The 15,317-nt window shown below is 46.6% G+C and overlaps 1 protein-coding gene across 1 annotated transcript in view; it reads right to left on the bottom strand.

Moving 5' to 3' along the window:
- Positions 1-1,113: 1,113 nt before the first annotated feature.
- Positions 1,114-15,317, bottom strand: part of LOC110532237 (otogelin-like protein) — a 70,756-nt gene continuing 56,552 nt past the window's right edge. Inside the window, exons 32-55 of the mRNA XM_090229993.1 lie at positions 15,032-15,310; positions 14,815-14,932; positions 14,603-14,682; positions 13,668-14,521; positions 13,348-13,525; positions 13,079-13,221; positions 12,917-12,940; positions 12,733-12,825; positions 12,441-12,630; positions 11,710-12,069; positions 10,073-10,258; positions 9,584-9,796; positions 7,611-7,715; positions 7,409-7,516; positions 7,155-7,256; positions 6,935-7,039; positions 6,720-6,760; positions 6,547-6,610; positions 6,294-6,472; positions 5,231-5,335; positions 4,978-5,097; positions 4,842-4,887; positions 2,709-2,788; positions 1,114-2,633 (exon numbers count right to left, since the gene is read on the bottom strand). Coding sequence (XP_090086119.1) covers positions 2,433-2,633; positions 2,709-2,788; positions 4,842-4,887; positions 4,978-5,097; positions 5,231-5,335; positions 6,294-6,472; positions 6,547-6,610; positions 6,720-6,760; positions 6,935-7,039; positions 7,155-7,256; positions 7,409-7,516; positions 7,611-7,715; positions 9,584-9,796; positions 10,073-10,258; positions 11,710-12,069; positions 12,441-12,630; positions 12,733-12,825; positions 12,917-12,940; positions 13,079-13,221; positions 13,348-13,525; positions 13,668-14,521; positions 14,603-14,682; positions 14,815-14,932; positions 15,032-15,310 — 3,974 coding nt within the window. The 3' untranslated portion in view covers positions 1,114-2,432. The remainder of the gene's footprint in view (positions 2,634-2,708; positions 2,789-4,841; positions 4,888-4,977; positions 5,098-5,230; positions 5,336-6,293; positions 6,473-6,546; positions 6,611-6,719; positions 6,761-6,934; positions 7,040-7,154; positions 7,257-7,408; positions 7,517-7,610; positions 7,716-9,583; positions 9,797-10,072; positions 10,259-11,709; positions 12,070-12,440; positions 12,631-12,732; positions 12,826-12,916; positions 12,941-13,078; positions 13,222-13,347; positions 13,526-13,667; positions 14,522-14,602; positions 14,683-14,814; positions 14,933-15,031; positions 15,311-15,317) is intronic.

Genomic DNA, 15,317 nt, shown 5'->3' with positions numbered 1-15,317 from the left:
ACCAGATAGACAACATTCCATACACCTCAGCCTCTTTGCAGATTTATTCTCTAGGGCATCTATGACCACTCTCTCTTTCTCACACAGACACACACACCCACTGTTCAGTCGATTCATTTCTGGGCTGTACTGATGGAGTGATTTGCTAACCAACTCCACTGCTGTGTGTTCCACACGGCAGATCAAAACAGTCGGTGTGTGTATGAGAGAGAGTGGGTGTAGAGAGAGCTGAGAGCTGAACAGCGAGTAGTTGAATGTGAGCTAGTGGTCTGTGTGAATGATAAAAAAATGAATAATTTACCGATCAATCAGTAATCAATGACGGATCAATGTGGTTTCCTGCCTCTTCAATACTTCACTTCTTCCTGGTGGAGGTCACTGGTATTTTACTGATGACGAAGTGTCATTAACATGGTTTATTTAGATGGTAATTATACACTGAGTGTACAAAACATTAGGAACACCTGCTCTTTCCATGACATAGACCAGGTGAATCCAGGTGAAAACTATGATCCTTTATTTATGTCCACTTCAATAAGTGTAGATGAAGGGTAGGAGACAGTTTAAAGAATGATTTTTAAGCCTTGACACTATTGAGACATGGATTGTGTATGTGTGCCATTCAGAGGGTGAATGGGCAAGACAAAGATTTAAGTGCCTTTGAACGGGGTATGGCATTAGGTGCCAGGTAGTTTGAGTGTGTCAAGAACTGCAACACTGCTGGGTTTTTCACAATCAACAGTTTCCTGTGTGTATCAACAATGGTCTACCACCCAAGGGACATCCAGCCAACTTGACAAAACTGTGGGAAGCATTGGAGTCAACATGGGCCAGCATCCCTGTGGAACACTTTCAACACCTTGTAAAGTCCATGAATTGAGGCTGTTCTTGAGGGCAAAATATTAGGAAGGTGTTTCTAATGTTTTGTACAGTCAGTGTATATACACACACATTGTTACACAGACCCCCACACAATAATTACACACTACCAGGCCAGAGAAACACAAACACACATCAGCACTGAACACACTGAGTCAGCAGGGGAGTGTGTGTGTGGAGGAGGATGGAAAGTTTTTCATTCATGCAAAAAAACACCAACCAGTCAGACACTGTTGAGTATTTTATTGTTCTATTCTGAGTGGTAACATCTGTGTGATGGCAACAGCAGATACTGTATGATTACTGGCACAATGCTTCACAATAAACAATACAGCAGATACTGTATGATTACTGGCACAATGCTTCACAATAAACAACACAGCAGATACTGTATGATTACTGGCACAATGCTTCATAATAAACAACACAGCACATACTGTATGATTACTGGCACAATGCTTCATAATAAACAACACAGCACATACTGTATGATTACTGGCACAATGCTTCACAATAAACAACACAGCAGATACTGTATGATTACTGGCACAATGCTTCACAATAAACAACACAGCAGATACAGCCTTCTGTAGAATTACAGATCATCTACTTCCAGATGCTTAGGTGGATTAATAATTAATTGATTTAAATCCAAATAATTTTGTATAAAAGCTTTACATTTGTAATGAATCTTTTTTGTTCTAAGACAAATATTAGCGGCATATTAGCAACATGTCAGTCATCAGGAGAGAACTAGATCACTGATATACTAAATCAGCAGTAGCCTGTCAGCTGGGACCAACTGATCTGAACATTATAAAGCCAGAGAGGACTAGCTAGTGTTACACACGAGGAGGAGCAGGCTACAGCAGTACAGATAAGACTAGTGTTATCATAGTACAGGAGGAACTGGTTACAGCCCTACACATCTGTAATGACAGGGTCACTACAACAGGCCAGCATACACCCTTCAACAACAGACTGAAGGAAGACTAAAGAACTCGCCTACCTGGACGCGTCACCTGTCTGACCTCTAACCTTCCATCCTCCGTCCAACCTACTGTTTACCATACTGGAGCTCACATTGACTAGATCAGGGTAGATAGACTTTAGTTTTACGTTAAAAAAGACTGTAAAATCACCAGGAATTCAGCTAAAAATTACTTTAGTTTAGGAAATGTTCCCAAGTATTCCCACAAAAAAAAGACGTGTCTCAATGTATGAAATGATTGTTATTTTCAAATAGCATTTATTTTTTGGCTTAGTTGTGGTCAATTTGCAGTGTAACTAATCAAAAGAGAACTATCACGCTCTCCCAGAAGCTTGTCTGGTGCATAAAACCTGTGAATTCAGACAAACAAAGAGGTGTAATGGGTTCACAAAATATGTTGCATAAAGCTTACTTCATTATTCAATATGTTACATTTTTCTACTGCATCAGGGATAGCGTACACAGATGTTTCGTCTTTACAGCCTTCTTCAGTAATTATTTTCCATGCCCCCGACCATCCTCCTGAATCTAGTTGCCTACCCCTGGATTACAGTAGATCTCTTTAGTTCCATAGGCAGGAGCAGTCTAGAGGTTCCTGGAAGCTGTAGTCCACCAGGGTAGCATTGCGTGAACAGTAGAGGGTGACGGAGCGGGATTGTAGTCCACTCTCTCTGCAGCACTTACAGAAGCGGGCGTGGCTGTTGATGTTGAAGTTAAAGATGGTGGCAGACGGACACTTCCCATCACACGAATACACTGTCAACTGAGAGAGAGAGAGGGGTGGTAAGATTTTATACTCCATAAAAAAAACATCTTATTGATACTGTCTCTCTCTTACCGGCGCGTTGCTCCTGCAGTCGTCTTTCCTGATGGTGGTTCGGATTGCTACACGCTTACACATCTTACCGTCCTCCTTACCTAAACACACATGCACACAGAGGAAACGCTGAGATACACGCAAGCACACACACAGCTTTCAGCCCCAGAGTCCTGTCATTCACACAGTAAAAGGCCTATTGAGCAGGACTCTTTTGCCTAGCAGCGGGGGCTCAGTTTAATTGACAGCCAGCTGACTGGGGGGCAGTTCTCATGCCAGAGACCCAGCTCCCATTGGCCACTGGCCTGAACTTAAACTCACTCTAGCCAATCGGGGATAAGACACAGGGGGCAGAGGGGTGGGGGATGATGGAATGTTGAGAGGTAGCAACATGGCGTCCAGCTCTACACTTGGCCAAACTCTCTGTATATGTGAAGGAATGGGGATGATTCTTACTCACATAGAGGATTCAGCACAGCAATAACATGTTGACACATTGGAATGGGGTTTTGTCCTGAGGAATGTTAGGTGAACCTTGACCTGTAGTTTATATGTATGGTGTGGTAGGGTTAGGACTAGACAAACACACACTGTGATAGGTGAAGGATGAGAGGTTGTGGTACCTGTGTCACAATTAGTACTACCAGTGAGGTTTATGGGGTGAGAGGTTAAAGATGAAAGGTGAGAGGTCGTGGTACCTTTGTCACAGTTAGTACTACCAGTGGGGGTTACGGGGTTAACGGTAAACGGTATAACACCGACTCCAGAACCTGGGAGCAGCGGCAGGAACAACAACGTCAGGAGAACGATAGGAGAACACACAGGTTAACGTTGGTTTAGAACACATTGAAAACACACAGAGGAATCAGCGCAGTGGCATGCACAGCCATGGGAGCCAGACAATGTTCTCTGAGACTGGGGAAGATAGCCAGATGGCCAAACACTCAGGATTACTACACGCTGATGCACCAAGGCTCATTCTCATTGACCAAACTAAACACCAAGCATCACCATTGGCCAAAATGTAACAAAAACAAGCATTCCCATTGGCCAAACTGGTAAAGCAGGCAAGCGGACAAGGAGGCAGAGCTGCTGTATTACTGGGAGAGCAGACTGGGTCTGTGTTCTTCACCTTTACATGCACAATTTGTGTTTAATGGGACAGTTCACCAGTGGTGTAAAGTACTTAAGTAAAAATATTTTAAAGTACTACTTAAGTAGTAATAATGTAGTTTTATTCCATACATTTTACCTGACATCCAAAAGTACTTCACAGGAAAATGGTCCAATTCAAGCACTTATCAAGACAACACATGGTCATCCCTTCTGCCTCTGATCTGGCAGACTCACTAAACACAAATGCATCTTTTATAAATGATGTCTCAGTGTTGGAGTATGCCTCTGGCTATCCATACACTTTAAAAACAAGAAAATGGTGCCATATGCTTTGCTTAAAAGAAGGAATTGGAAATGATTTATACTTCTGATACTTAAGTATATTTGAGCAATTACATTTACTTTTGATATTTAAGTATATTTAGAACCAAATACTTTTAAACTTTTACTCGAAACTTTTACTCGAGTGACTTTTACTTTTACTTGAGTAACTTTCTATTAAGGTATCTATAATTTTACTCAAGTATGACAAATGGATACTTTTTCCAACACTGCAGTTCACTTAAAATACAAACTGCCTTCCTCTTATGGACATCTAAGTATTTTATGGATTTACAGAGTCTGTTTAGCTACAGTTTATCATTAGCATCATTGAGTTTAAAAGAAAATTGGAGTGGTAGGACGGACCACTGTTTGCATGCTGTTAATCTCCAGATAACTGTGAGTTATGATAATTTATCCACCAAATAAAGTATTTTCCAATCAACAGTAAAATCCTTCGTCAATATTATCATGACAGTGTATCAGGACCATCAGGCAGATCTAGGACCACCCCTACAGCAGAGGCTGCTGGGTAGTGTAGTGATTCATGCTGGTTGTTGCCAGCCAACCACAAGCTTTTACTCTGCTTTAGGCTGCTACAGGCCACACCCCCCAACCAGTCAGCCAATAAGCCCAACCGTTGCCAGGCAATGCCCTGCCCACCCCTGTGATTGACAGCTGAAAGCATATGAGAAGCAAATGTGATCGGTCACTTACACGTTCTGCAACAGCCGTCCACATAGCTCTGGACCACGCCCCCATTCTGCAATGATTGAAAAAAAGTTACAGACAGACCTCATTGTGTGTGAATGTTAGTGTGTGTGTGTGTGTGTGTGTGTGTGTGTGTGTTTACCTGAGTGCACTCTGTGTCGTTGAAGGGGGGGCAGACCACCCCTGAGGCCAGCACCACGGTTCCCCCTGCCGTCTCCACACAGTCGTACCGTGTACAGTTATCTACCCAGGAGCTCCCCGCCTGTTCACACACACACCGTCAAAGTTATCCATCCAGGATTGTCCTGTGTGTTAGGTAGATTATTTGTGTCTGTTTGGCAGTATTAGGTTGTGTGTGTGTGTGTGTGTGTGTGTGTGTGTGGGGGTGTTCTCACAGTGAAGACCTCAGTGGTTCTGTTGTGGATGTTGAAGGAACAGGAGACGTTCTTACAGGAGCCACAGCACACCTGAGGATCTGACGATGCTGCGTAAAGCTGGTGCTGAGAGGTGGGAGGGAGGTCAGAAGGGGGGGAGAAATCAGAAGGAGGGGGGGAGAAATCAGAAGGAGGGGGAGAAGTCAGAGGAGGGGAGAAATCAGAGGAGGGAATAAGTCAGAAGGAGGGGTTGAAGTCAGCAGGGGGGGAGATCAGAAGGGGGGAGGGAGATCAGAAGGGGGGAGAAGTCAGAAAGAGGGGGAGAAGTCAGAAGAGGGGGAGAAATCAGAAGGGGGGAGAAGTCAGAAAGAGGGGGAGAAGTCAGAAGAGGGGGAGAAATCAGAAGGGGGGAGAAGTCAGAAGGGGGGGAGAAATCAGAAGGGGGGAGAAGTCAGAGGAGGGGAGAAGTCAGAAGGAGGGGGAGAAGTCATAGGGGGGGATCAGAAGAGAGGGGACAAGTCAGAAAGAGGGGGAGAAGTCAGAAAGAGGGTAGAAGTCAGAAGGAGGGGAGTCAGAAGGGGGAGTTAAAAGGGGGAGAGGAGTCAGAAAGGGGGGGAGAAGTCAGAAGAGAGGGGAGAAGTCAGAAGGAGGGGTTGAAGTCAGAGGAGGGGTTGAAGTCAGAAGGAGGGGTTGAAGTCAGAGGAGGGGTTGAAGTCAGAAGGGAGGAGAAGTCAGAGGGAAGAAGTCAGAAGGAGAGGGAGAAGTCAGAGGAGGAGACAAGTCAGAAAGAGGGGGAGAAGTCAGAAAGGGGAGAAGTCAGAAGGAGGGGGAGAAGTCAGAAGAGGGGACAAGTCAGAAAGAGGGGGAGAAGTCAGAGGAGGGGACAAGTCGGAAAAAGGGGGAGAAGTCAGAAAGAGGGGAGAGGTCAGAAAGAGGGGAGAAGTCAGAAGGAGGGGGAGTCAGAAGGGGGGGTCAGAAGGGGGGAGTCAGAAGGGGGAGAGGAGTCAGAAAGGGGTCTGAAGGGTTTACGTAACTCTGATCAGGATGGAAGTTTGGAGTGTGTGTGAGAGAGAGAGAGACATACCGGGCCACACTTCTGAGAGCAGTTGACAGCGGACACGTCCATGGCGTAGTATCCGGTGTGTGTGTCACGGTGTGTCAGACAGTGTACGGTGTAACACAGCTCTCCTTCATAGTACTGAATCAGGCTCTGCCCTGGCCCCAGCACCGTGACTCCCTGGAACACACACACCTCTGCCTTCTCTACACACAGAGGTCAGGGGTTAGTAGCCTAGGGTGTGTTTGTGCATAGTGTGTGTGTATGTGTGTGTACTTACTGCAGGTGTAGCGGGGGCAGCCACAGATGCTTCTGCTGTCTGGAACCTCCACCTGTACCTCCCCCTGAGAGACCAGAGACGTTACTATGACACACACAAACACACACACACACACATGCACGCATGCACATTGCACACACAAACAGGAATATTCCTGAAGTTGACTGACTCACCACCTGACAGACTGGGAGAGAGCTGTCCTCACACTGGCATTCTGAGAGAAGAAGAGAGACTTTGTTTACTACAGAACTGGAGGCCTAGAACCATGCTCTGTTAGGACTACAAGATTTTTCAAAGAAACAGTTCTGGGCATGATGGTATGTGTGTGCATTTAGATGTGTGTGTGCAACTATTGCGTATGAAAAAATGTGTGTTTGTGTGTGTGTACCACAGCGGTGGTCGGGGCAGCAGTGTCCAGGGTGGGTGGTTTGGACCAAAGACAGGCCAGGAGAGCAGGTCAGAGACGACTCAGGACACAGGTTCACATCACACACTGCACACAGGAGAACACTGCTGTAAACATCAACCCTGTGTGTGTGTGTGTGTACATGAATGTGTGTTGTCTGTACAGCTTGTATAGTGTGTAGAGTAGAATGTGTGTGTGTTACCACAGTGGTATTGAGGGCAGCAGCTGTTAGTGGTGTTTAGATTCACAGCTAATATCTCGCCATCGGAACAGGCTGGGACGGGCTCGATACATGACTCACACACTGCAGAGAGAAGAAACACACACCGTTGGTCACTGACTGTTTTTGGCCGATCGTCGGTCCTCTACTTAAGGGCAACATCTACCCAAAGTTCAGCTACAGTAATGTTGGACGGAGACGGTCGACCCAGGAAGCAGTAGAAGGTCTGACCTTACCACACAGGAAGGAGTAACAGCAGGAGTTGTCCTCACGGACCTCCACGAGGAACTGATCTTCTCTGCACTCAGGGGCGGTGACGGGGGGACAGGCATGGGGGTCGCACTCTGAGACAGACCAATAACAAGGACTCAGTTATTAAACCACACCTATCAATACCAGTGAATGATTAAAGCTATTATCTTTTGGTTCAGTACCTACCACAACGGTACTCTGGGCAGCAGGACAAGGCACTGTAACCAATCACCAGCCGGTTCCCATTTTCACAGGGCGGAGCCTCACTCTCACAGATGGTCAGATTACACTCTGAGAGAGAGAGAGAGAGAGAGAGAGAGAGAGAGATGCAGCTTAAGCCCCACCCTCTTCAACATACATATCAACAAATTGGCGAGGGCATTAGAACAGTCTACAGTACCCGGCCTCACCCTACTAGAATCTGAAGTAAAATGTCTACTGTTTGCTGATGATCTGGTGCTTCTGTCCCCAACCAAGAAGGGCCTACAGCAGCACCTAGATCTTATGCATAGATTCTGTCAGACCTGGGCCTGACAGTAAATCTCAGTAAGACAAAAATAATGGTGTTCCAAAAAAGGTTAAGTTGCCAGGACCACAAATACAAATTCCATCTTGACACAGTTGCCCGAGAGCACACAAAAAACTATACACACCTTTGCCTAAACATTAGCGCCGCAGGTAACTTCCACAAAGCTGTGAATGATCTAAGAGACAAGGCAAGGGGATCCCGAGTGGCGCAGCGGTCTAAGGCACTGCATATCAGCGCTAGAGGCGTCACTACAGACACCCTGGTTTGAATCCAGGCTGTATCACAACTGGCCGTGATTGGGAGTCCCATAGGGCGGCGCATAATTGGCCAGCATCGTCCGGGTTTGGCCGGTGTAGGTCGTCATTGTAAATAATAATTTATTCTTAACTGACTTGCCTAGTTAAATAAAGGTTCAATAAAAAAAGAAGAGCCTTCTATGCCATCAAAAGGAACATAACATTTGACATACCAATTAGGATCTGTCTAAAAATACTTGAATCAGTTATGGAAACCATTGCCCCTTATGGTTCTGGGGTCCACTCACCAACCAAGAATTCACAACATGGGACAAATACCAAAAATATCCTCCGTGTACAACGTAAAACACCAAATAATGCATGCAGAGCAGAATTAGGCCGATACCCACTAATTATCAAAATCCAGAAAAGAGCTGTTAAATTCTACAACCACCTAAAAGGAAGCAATTGCCAAACCTTCCATAACAAAACCATCACCTACAGAGAAATAAACCTGGAGAAGAGTCCCCTAAGCATGCTGGTCCTGGGGCTCTGTTCACAAACAGACCCCACAGAGCCCCAGGACAGCAACACATTTAGACCCAACCAAATCATGAGAAAACAAAAAGATAATTACTTGACACATTGGAAAGAATTAACAAAAAAACAGAGCAAACTAGAATGCTATTTGGCCCTAAACAGAGAGTACACAGTGGCGAATACCTGACCATTGTGACTGACCCAAAATGAAGGAAAGCTTTGACTATGTACAGACTCAGTGAGCATAGCCTTGCTATTGAGAAAGGTCGCCGTAGGCAGACCTGGCTCCCAAGAGAAGACAGGCTATGTGCACACTGCCCACAAATTGAGGTGGAAACTGTGCTGCACTTCCTAACCTCCTGCCAAATGTATAACCATATTAGAGACATATTTCACTCAGATTACACAGACCCACAGAGAATTTGAAAACAAATTCAATTTTGATAAACTCCCATATCTATTGGGTGAAATACCACAGTGTGCAATCACAGTAGCAAGATGTGTGACCTGTTGCCACAAGAAAAGGGCAACCAGTGAAGAACAAACACCATTGTAAATACAACCTCTATTTAAGTGTATTTATTTGAGCTTTTTGCACAACGTTACAACACTGTATATAGACATAATAACACTGTATATAGATCATAATATGATGTCTTCATTCTTTGGGAACCTGTGTGAGTGTAATATTGTTCACTTTTTATTGTTTATTTAACTTTTGTTAATCCATTTCACTTGCTTTGGCAATGTAAACATATGTTTCCCATGCCAATAAAGCCTCTTGAATTGAATTGAGAGAGAGAGAGAGTCGATGGTATATGTAGGTGTCTAAGCATGCATGTGTGTGTCCTCACCACAGATCTTCTTGGGACAGCAAGCCCCCTCTTCCAGGACATCCAGTACGTACTCTCCCTCCCTCTCACACAGCGGAGTGGGACTAAAGCTGCAGTCAGGTTCTACTGCCACCACAGAACCGTTCTCCAGGCAGCGGAACAGACAGCAGCCACGCAATGACCCGTTCCACACCTCCCCAGGGGCCCGCGGAGACCCCTCGTTATCCGTACACACTACAAACACACACACAGACACACGTATCAGTACACTCTAAAAAAACACAGAAGCAGAAACATAACAAGAGTCATACAGAGCACAAGCTCATAGAGCTGACATACTAGAGAAGACGTACACTGACATAGAGATGACATACAGCTGACATAGAGCTGGTATTCAGCTGACATAGAGATGACATACAGCTGACATAGAGCTGGCATACAGCTGACATAGAGCTGACATACAGCTGACATAGAGCTGACATACAGCTGACATAGAGCTGACATACTCACCACACTGCTCCTCTGTGACGCAGTAAGTGGAGTCTGCTCGGTGCAGGATGGTTCCAGAGCGACACACACACTCCTCTCTGATGTGGGAGCAGGTGGTCTCCTCATAGAACTCTCTGTTCTGACAGGTCCGGGTGGTACAGGTCGACACACACGCCTGGTACTCCCTACCTGAAGGACACCTCAACGCTACACACACACACACACACGTACGCACAAGCATGCACAGACACGCAAACACACACACACACGTACGCACAAGCATGCACAGACACGCAAACACACACACACACACAGACACACTGCTGTTGTTGTGACGTCACCAGCTAATACAGACACTGTTCACCTGATTTAGAATTCCTCACAATCAAATGTCGACCACATTATCTACCAAGGGAATTCTCTTCGATTATAATCACAGCCGTATATATTCTCCCCCAAGCAGACACATCGATGGCTCTGAACGAACTTTATTTGATTCTTTGCAAACTGGAATCCATTTATCCGGAGGCTGCATTCATTGTAGCTGGGGATTTTAACAAGGCTAATCTGAAAACAAGACTCCCTAAATTTTATCAGCATATCGATTGCGCAACCAGGGCTGGAAAAACCTTGGATCACTGCTATTCTAACTTCCGCAACGCATATAAGGCCATGCCCCGCCCTCCTTTCGGAAAAGCTGACCACGACTCCATTTTGTTGATCCCTGCCTACAGACAGAAACTAAAACAAGAAGCTCCCGCGCTGAGGTCTGTTCAACGCTGGTCCGACCGATCTGATTCCACACTCCAAGACTGCTTCCATCACGTGGACTGGGATATGTTTCGTATTGCGTCAGACAACAACATTGACGAATACGCTGATTCGGTGAGCGAGTTCATTAGAACGTGCGTTGAAGATGTCGTTCCCATAGCAACGATTAAATCATTCCCAAACCAGAAACCGTGGATTGATGGCAGCATTCGCGTGAAACTTAAAGCCCGAACCACTGCTTTTAATCAGGGCAAGGTGACCGGAAACATGACCGAATACAAACAGTGTAACTATTCCCTCCGCAAGGCAATCAAACAAGCTAAGCGTCAGTATAGAGACAAAGTAGAATCTCAATTCAACGGCTCAGACACAAGAGGTATGTGGCAGGGTCTACAGTCAATCACGGATTACAAAAAGAAAACCAGCCCCGTCACGGACCAGGATGTCTTGCTTGTTAAAAAAGTTTGAAAAAAGTTTGAAATATCCAATAAATGTCGTTCCACTTCATGATTGTGTCCCACTTGTTGTTGATTCTTCACAAAAAAATACAGTTTTATATCTTTATGTTTGAAGCCTGAAATGTGGCAAAATGTCGCAAAGTTCAAGGGGGCCGAATACTTTCGCAAGGCACTGTATCTTTATGTACATATTCTTTATCCCCTTACACTTGTGTCTATAAGGTAGTAGTTTTGGAATTGTTAGCTAGATTACTTGTTGGTTATTACTGCATTGTCGGAACTAGAAGCACAAGCATTTCGCTACACTCGCATTAACATCTGCTAACCATGTGTATGTGACAAATAAAATTTTATTTGATTTTGATTTGATTTGACCTGATGTGTGTGTGTATTAGTGTGTATTGGTGCGTGTGTGTACGAGGTCCTTACGGCAGAAGTTGTGTCGTCTCCAGTTGATGCAGACTTGGTAAGTGTAGCAGACAGCTACGTAGGCTGCCAGGAAGTCACACTGGTGGGCCTTATAGTGGAGGTCCCCTGCCCACATCACATCACAGAACTGCTCTGGAGACACCTTGCTGTGGCAGGGAGTGAAAGGTCTCTGTCTGAGCATGGAGAGACAGGTGGAGCAGTCTCCAGTGGTACAGTTGTCTCCGATGCGTCGTGTGTGTTCCGTGTCCTCTGAGGTGTGGACCCTCCAGGCCTGCAGGAACAGACCCAGGTCTGCCACCTCCCTCACTACCGTACCGTTAGGCAGCTTCAGGTCATCAGCCGGGTTCCCGTCACAACACCCTGGGAGACACACCAGCAGGGAGTAAAAGGTGCTTAACCAACGTGAGACAAGGTGCAACCAAATAATAGTATGAGCATTGAGAAGGAAGAGGCGCAACTCTCGATCACAATTTAAAAACAACTTGATACTTTATTTACAAAACTGTTACGGATACACTTTTATATTCATCACATGCACGGATGAACAAATGCACGCCCACACGTGCACACCCTGAAGAAATAGGCCAGAAATAGGGCAAGGTCTGAGAGAAACGTTCTCTCTTCTCCAGGTTCATTAAATCATGTCTTCAAAACAAACCCACATCCCTGATCTGACAATGAAGTATGGAAGCGTTAGAGTAAATGCCAAATCTAGCTCATGGATGTCTTACCACAGAGGCCTCTAGTAGGAGCAGATGTGTTGGAGAGGGCGGTGTATTGCAGCACCATGATGCCAGTGCTGTGGTACCACTGTATGTTGACTCCTCCAGGAGTGGTGATCAGGTACATACTGCCTGTGTCCTCTACTGACAGAGCCTGGCGGGAGAAAGGCAGCCGCGCCTTGATGTGGTTCACTGACACCTGTATACCCACACACACACAGATATAGCATGAGCTGTGTTCTACAGTGTATGCGATCAGTAATGGTTCAGTGGTCAGTCGGTTGCGGTCAGTGATGGTCACCTTGCGGTCAAGACGGTTGATGATGATCCTGTAGGAGGGAGTGGTGATGTTCAAGTTCTTGAAACACAGACCTGACGTTCCACCACTAGGGCTCTGAGAGAAAGATGTCCAAGTAACACAATGTGATAATGACCATACAATTACTATGATAATGATCATGATTAGATGTTAAAAGGAAACTCACAGGTCGTCTGATGGAGTTGACGCTCTAAATATGAAACAAGAAAAAGTAAACCAATCAGAATCAGGTGCTTATAGCATCCTATGACAGTTTGTAATAGCGAGTGTATTTAAAACAGAGAGCGTTTGTGTGTGTGTTTTAGCTTGTGTGTGTGTGTGTGTGTACCTGGCTGGTAGGGCATTTGTTCACTGTTCCTATGATGTTCTCTGTGGGCAGGTAGACCAGGATGTAGGAGCCGTTATCATACAGCGCTACGTTGTTACCGTCAAACGTTATCACACGCAGGTCTGACATCACAGAGCAGCGACCTAACACATACACACACATGCACGGATAGGCAAACACACACAAGCACAGTATGTTTGTAAAATGTGTGTGTGTGTTGGTATGTATGTAGTGTGTGTGTGTGTATGTACAGTAGTGTGTGTTCTTACAGGGGCACTGCCAGAGCGGGCAGCAGGGGTCGGTGTTGGTGAGGACAGCCATGCCCAGCAGAGAGCAGCGAGGAGGAGTGGTGTTGTACCGACAGTGGAGGGAGGAGTTATGGAGGAGCAGCTCCCCGTTAAAACAGATCAGCTCTGCACATTCATCAACACGGTAGGAATACGGGGGCTGGAGAGAACAGAGACAGACGAGAGAGAGGGAGACCAGAGAGATCAACATTTCAGCTCCTGGCAAAGGGAGTTCTCCAGGGCTGCATGCTTGGCCCTCTTATCATGTCCATACAAACTGTCTCTCACTGATAGGCTCTTACTGTGCAGGGGGTGGTGGGCAGGAGGAAGGGGGACAGCACTGTCGGCATGCTGACTGCCTCAGGTGTATGAGAGGAGTCTGGGCTAGTGGCTGTTTCCGTTGTTATGGACTCCGTCGTCTCGGGGGGTGATGTTGACATGGTAATGGAGGTGTCATAAATGACTGGGAATACAGAGGTAGTCTCCGTGGGCGTAGCAACAGGACGGTGTGTTTCTGTGGTGGTCAGGGTGGGGGTGGAGGAGGAGAGAGGGGGAGGAAGGGAAAAGGAAGTGGGGGAGGAGATAGGGGGAGCTGAGGGGGAGCTGGAAGGCTGGGTGGAAGGCTGGGGAGGGGTAGCAGGAGGGGGAGGAGGGGGAGTGCGAGAGGGAGAATCAGGAGAGAGAAGAGGAGTGGTGGATTCGGTCACTACCAGGCTGGGGGAAGTAGGGGATGGCATTTCCATAGTTACTCTAGTGACCACTGCAGGGGTCAAGGTCGGGGTCGTGACCCCAGTGGTGCTGCTAGTAATGGTGGGGGAGGGAGAGGGGGAGATGGAGGGAGAGACTGCAGGTAAAGGGGTGTCCTCAGTCACAGTGGGGGTGGAGGATGCAGGCAGAGAAGGGGGAGGAGGAGAGGGGGAGTGAGGAGGGGTGAGGGTGGGAGTGAAACTCTCTGTTAGGTGGGCTGTACTGGGCGTAGTGGGGGCTCTGGTGGCAGTAACAGTTGTAGAGGCAGCACTGGTTGTAGTTCTGGTACTAGTAGTCGTGGTCCTAGATGTAGTAATAGTACTAGTAGACCTAACAGTAGTAGTAGTTGGGGTGGTGGTCGTTCGGTTTACGAAGGCGTAGGGTGTAGGAGTGGGAGGTAGGGACACACCTGAGGAAAGACACACAGACATACATTACTCTAAAAACGATGTAACTTTACAGATCCTGGTGTGATGCACACTCTACTCACAGTCCTCTGTGTAGACACATCTCCTGGTGACTTCATCAAGAACCATGTTTTTGGGGCAGCGAGGGAAACAGCCCTCCACCCTGCCAGACACACATATAGACATGGACAAATGTTCAAAGCACGCATTAATCATGCCCTTACAGTGTATAACCATGTTGTAAGTGTGTGTTTGTAAGTGTGCATTTCTAACTGTGTGTTAGGCGTGTTCTTACGGGGGCAGGAAGTGGCAGCGTGTGGCAGCGGGGTCGCTGCATGTACGGACACACGGACTGGCACATGCATGGTAGCGCCACTCACACATCATGCGGTACGGGATCACAAAACTGCTCTCTGTAATACAAACATACACATTGTGAACATACACATAAGAACTACAGTAAAAGAAACTGTGTGTGTGCTGCGTATTATGAATTTGTATTTCTATCTAACCTTCCAGGGTAAAGGAGCTGCTGGTCTTGAAGTTGTCAGAGTTGTCATATTTCTGAGCTCGTGCAGACGTGCGTGTCAGAGTCAGGAACACTCCTGGCTGGCCAATCAGCTCAAAAGAGGTGTGGCCAGGCAGGAACACCCCCTGGTGCTGCAGGAAGGAAGCCCTGTGGCCAAACTCCTCCCCTCGGGTCCACTGCTCCAACCGCAGCCCAGTACGCTCAGACACAACCAGGAAGTAGTTAGGACGCTCTGCTGACTCCAGAGAGACCACCGGGAGACCTGTAAT

The sequence above is a fragment of the Oncorhynchus mykiss genome, chromosome 1, assembly GCF_057628025.1.
Source record: "Oncorhynchus mykiss isolate SJ-2025 chromosome 1, ASM5762802v1, whole genome shotgun sequence".
NCBI lineage: Eukaryota > Metazoa > Chordata > Actinopteri > Salmoniformes > Salmonidae > Oncorhynchus > Oncorhynchus mykiss.
The sequence above is the reverse complement of the archived record's forward strand: the minus strand, read 5'-3'. Positions and strand labels throughout refer to the sequence as shown.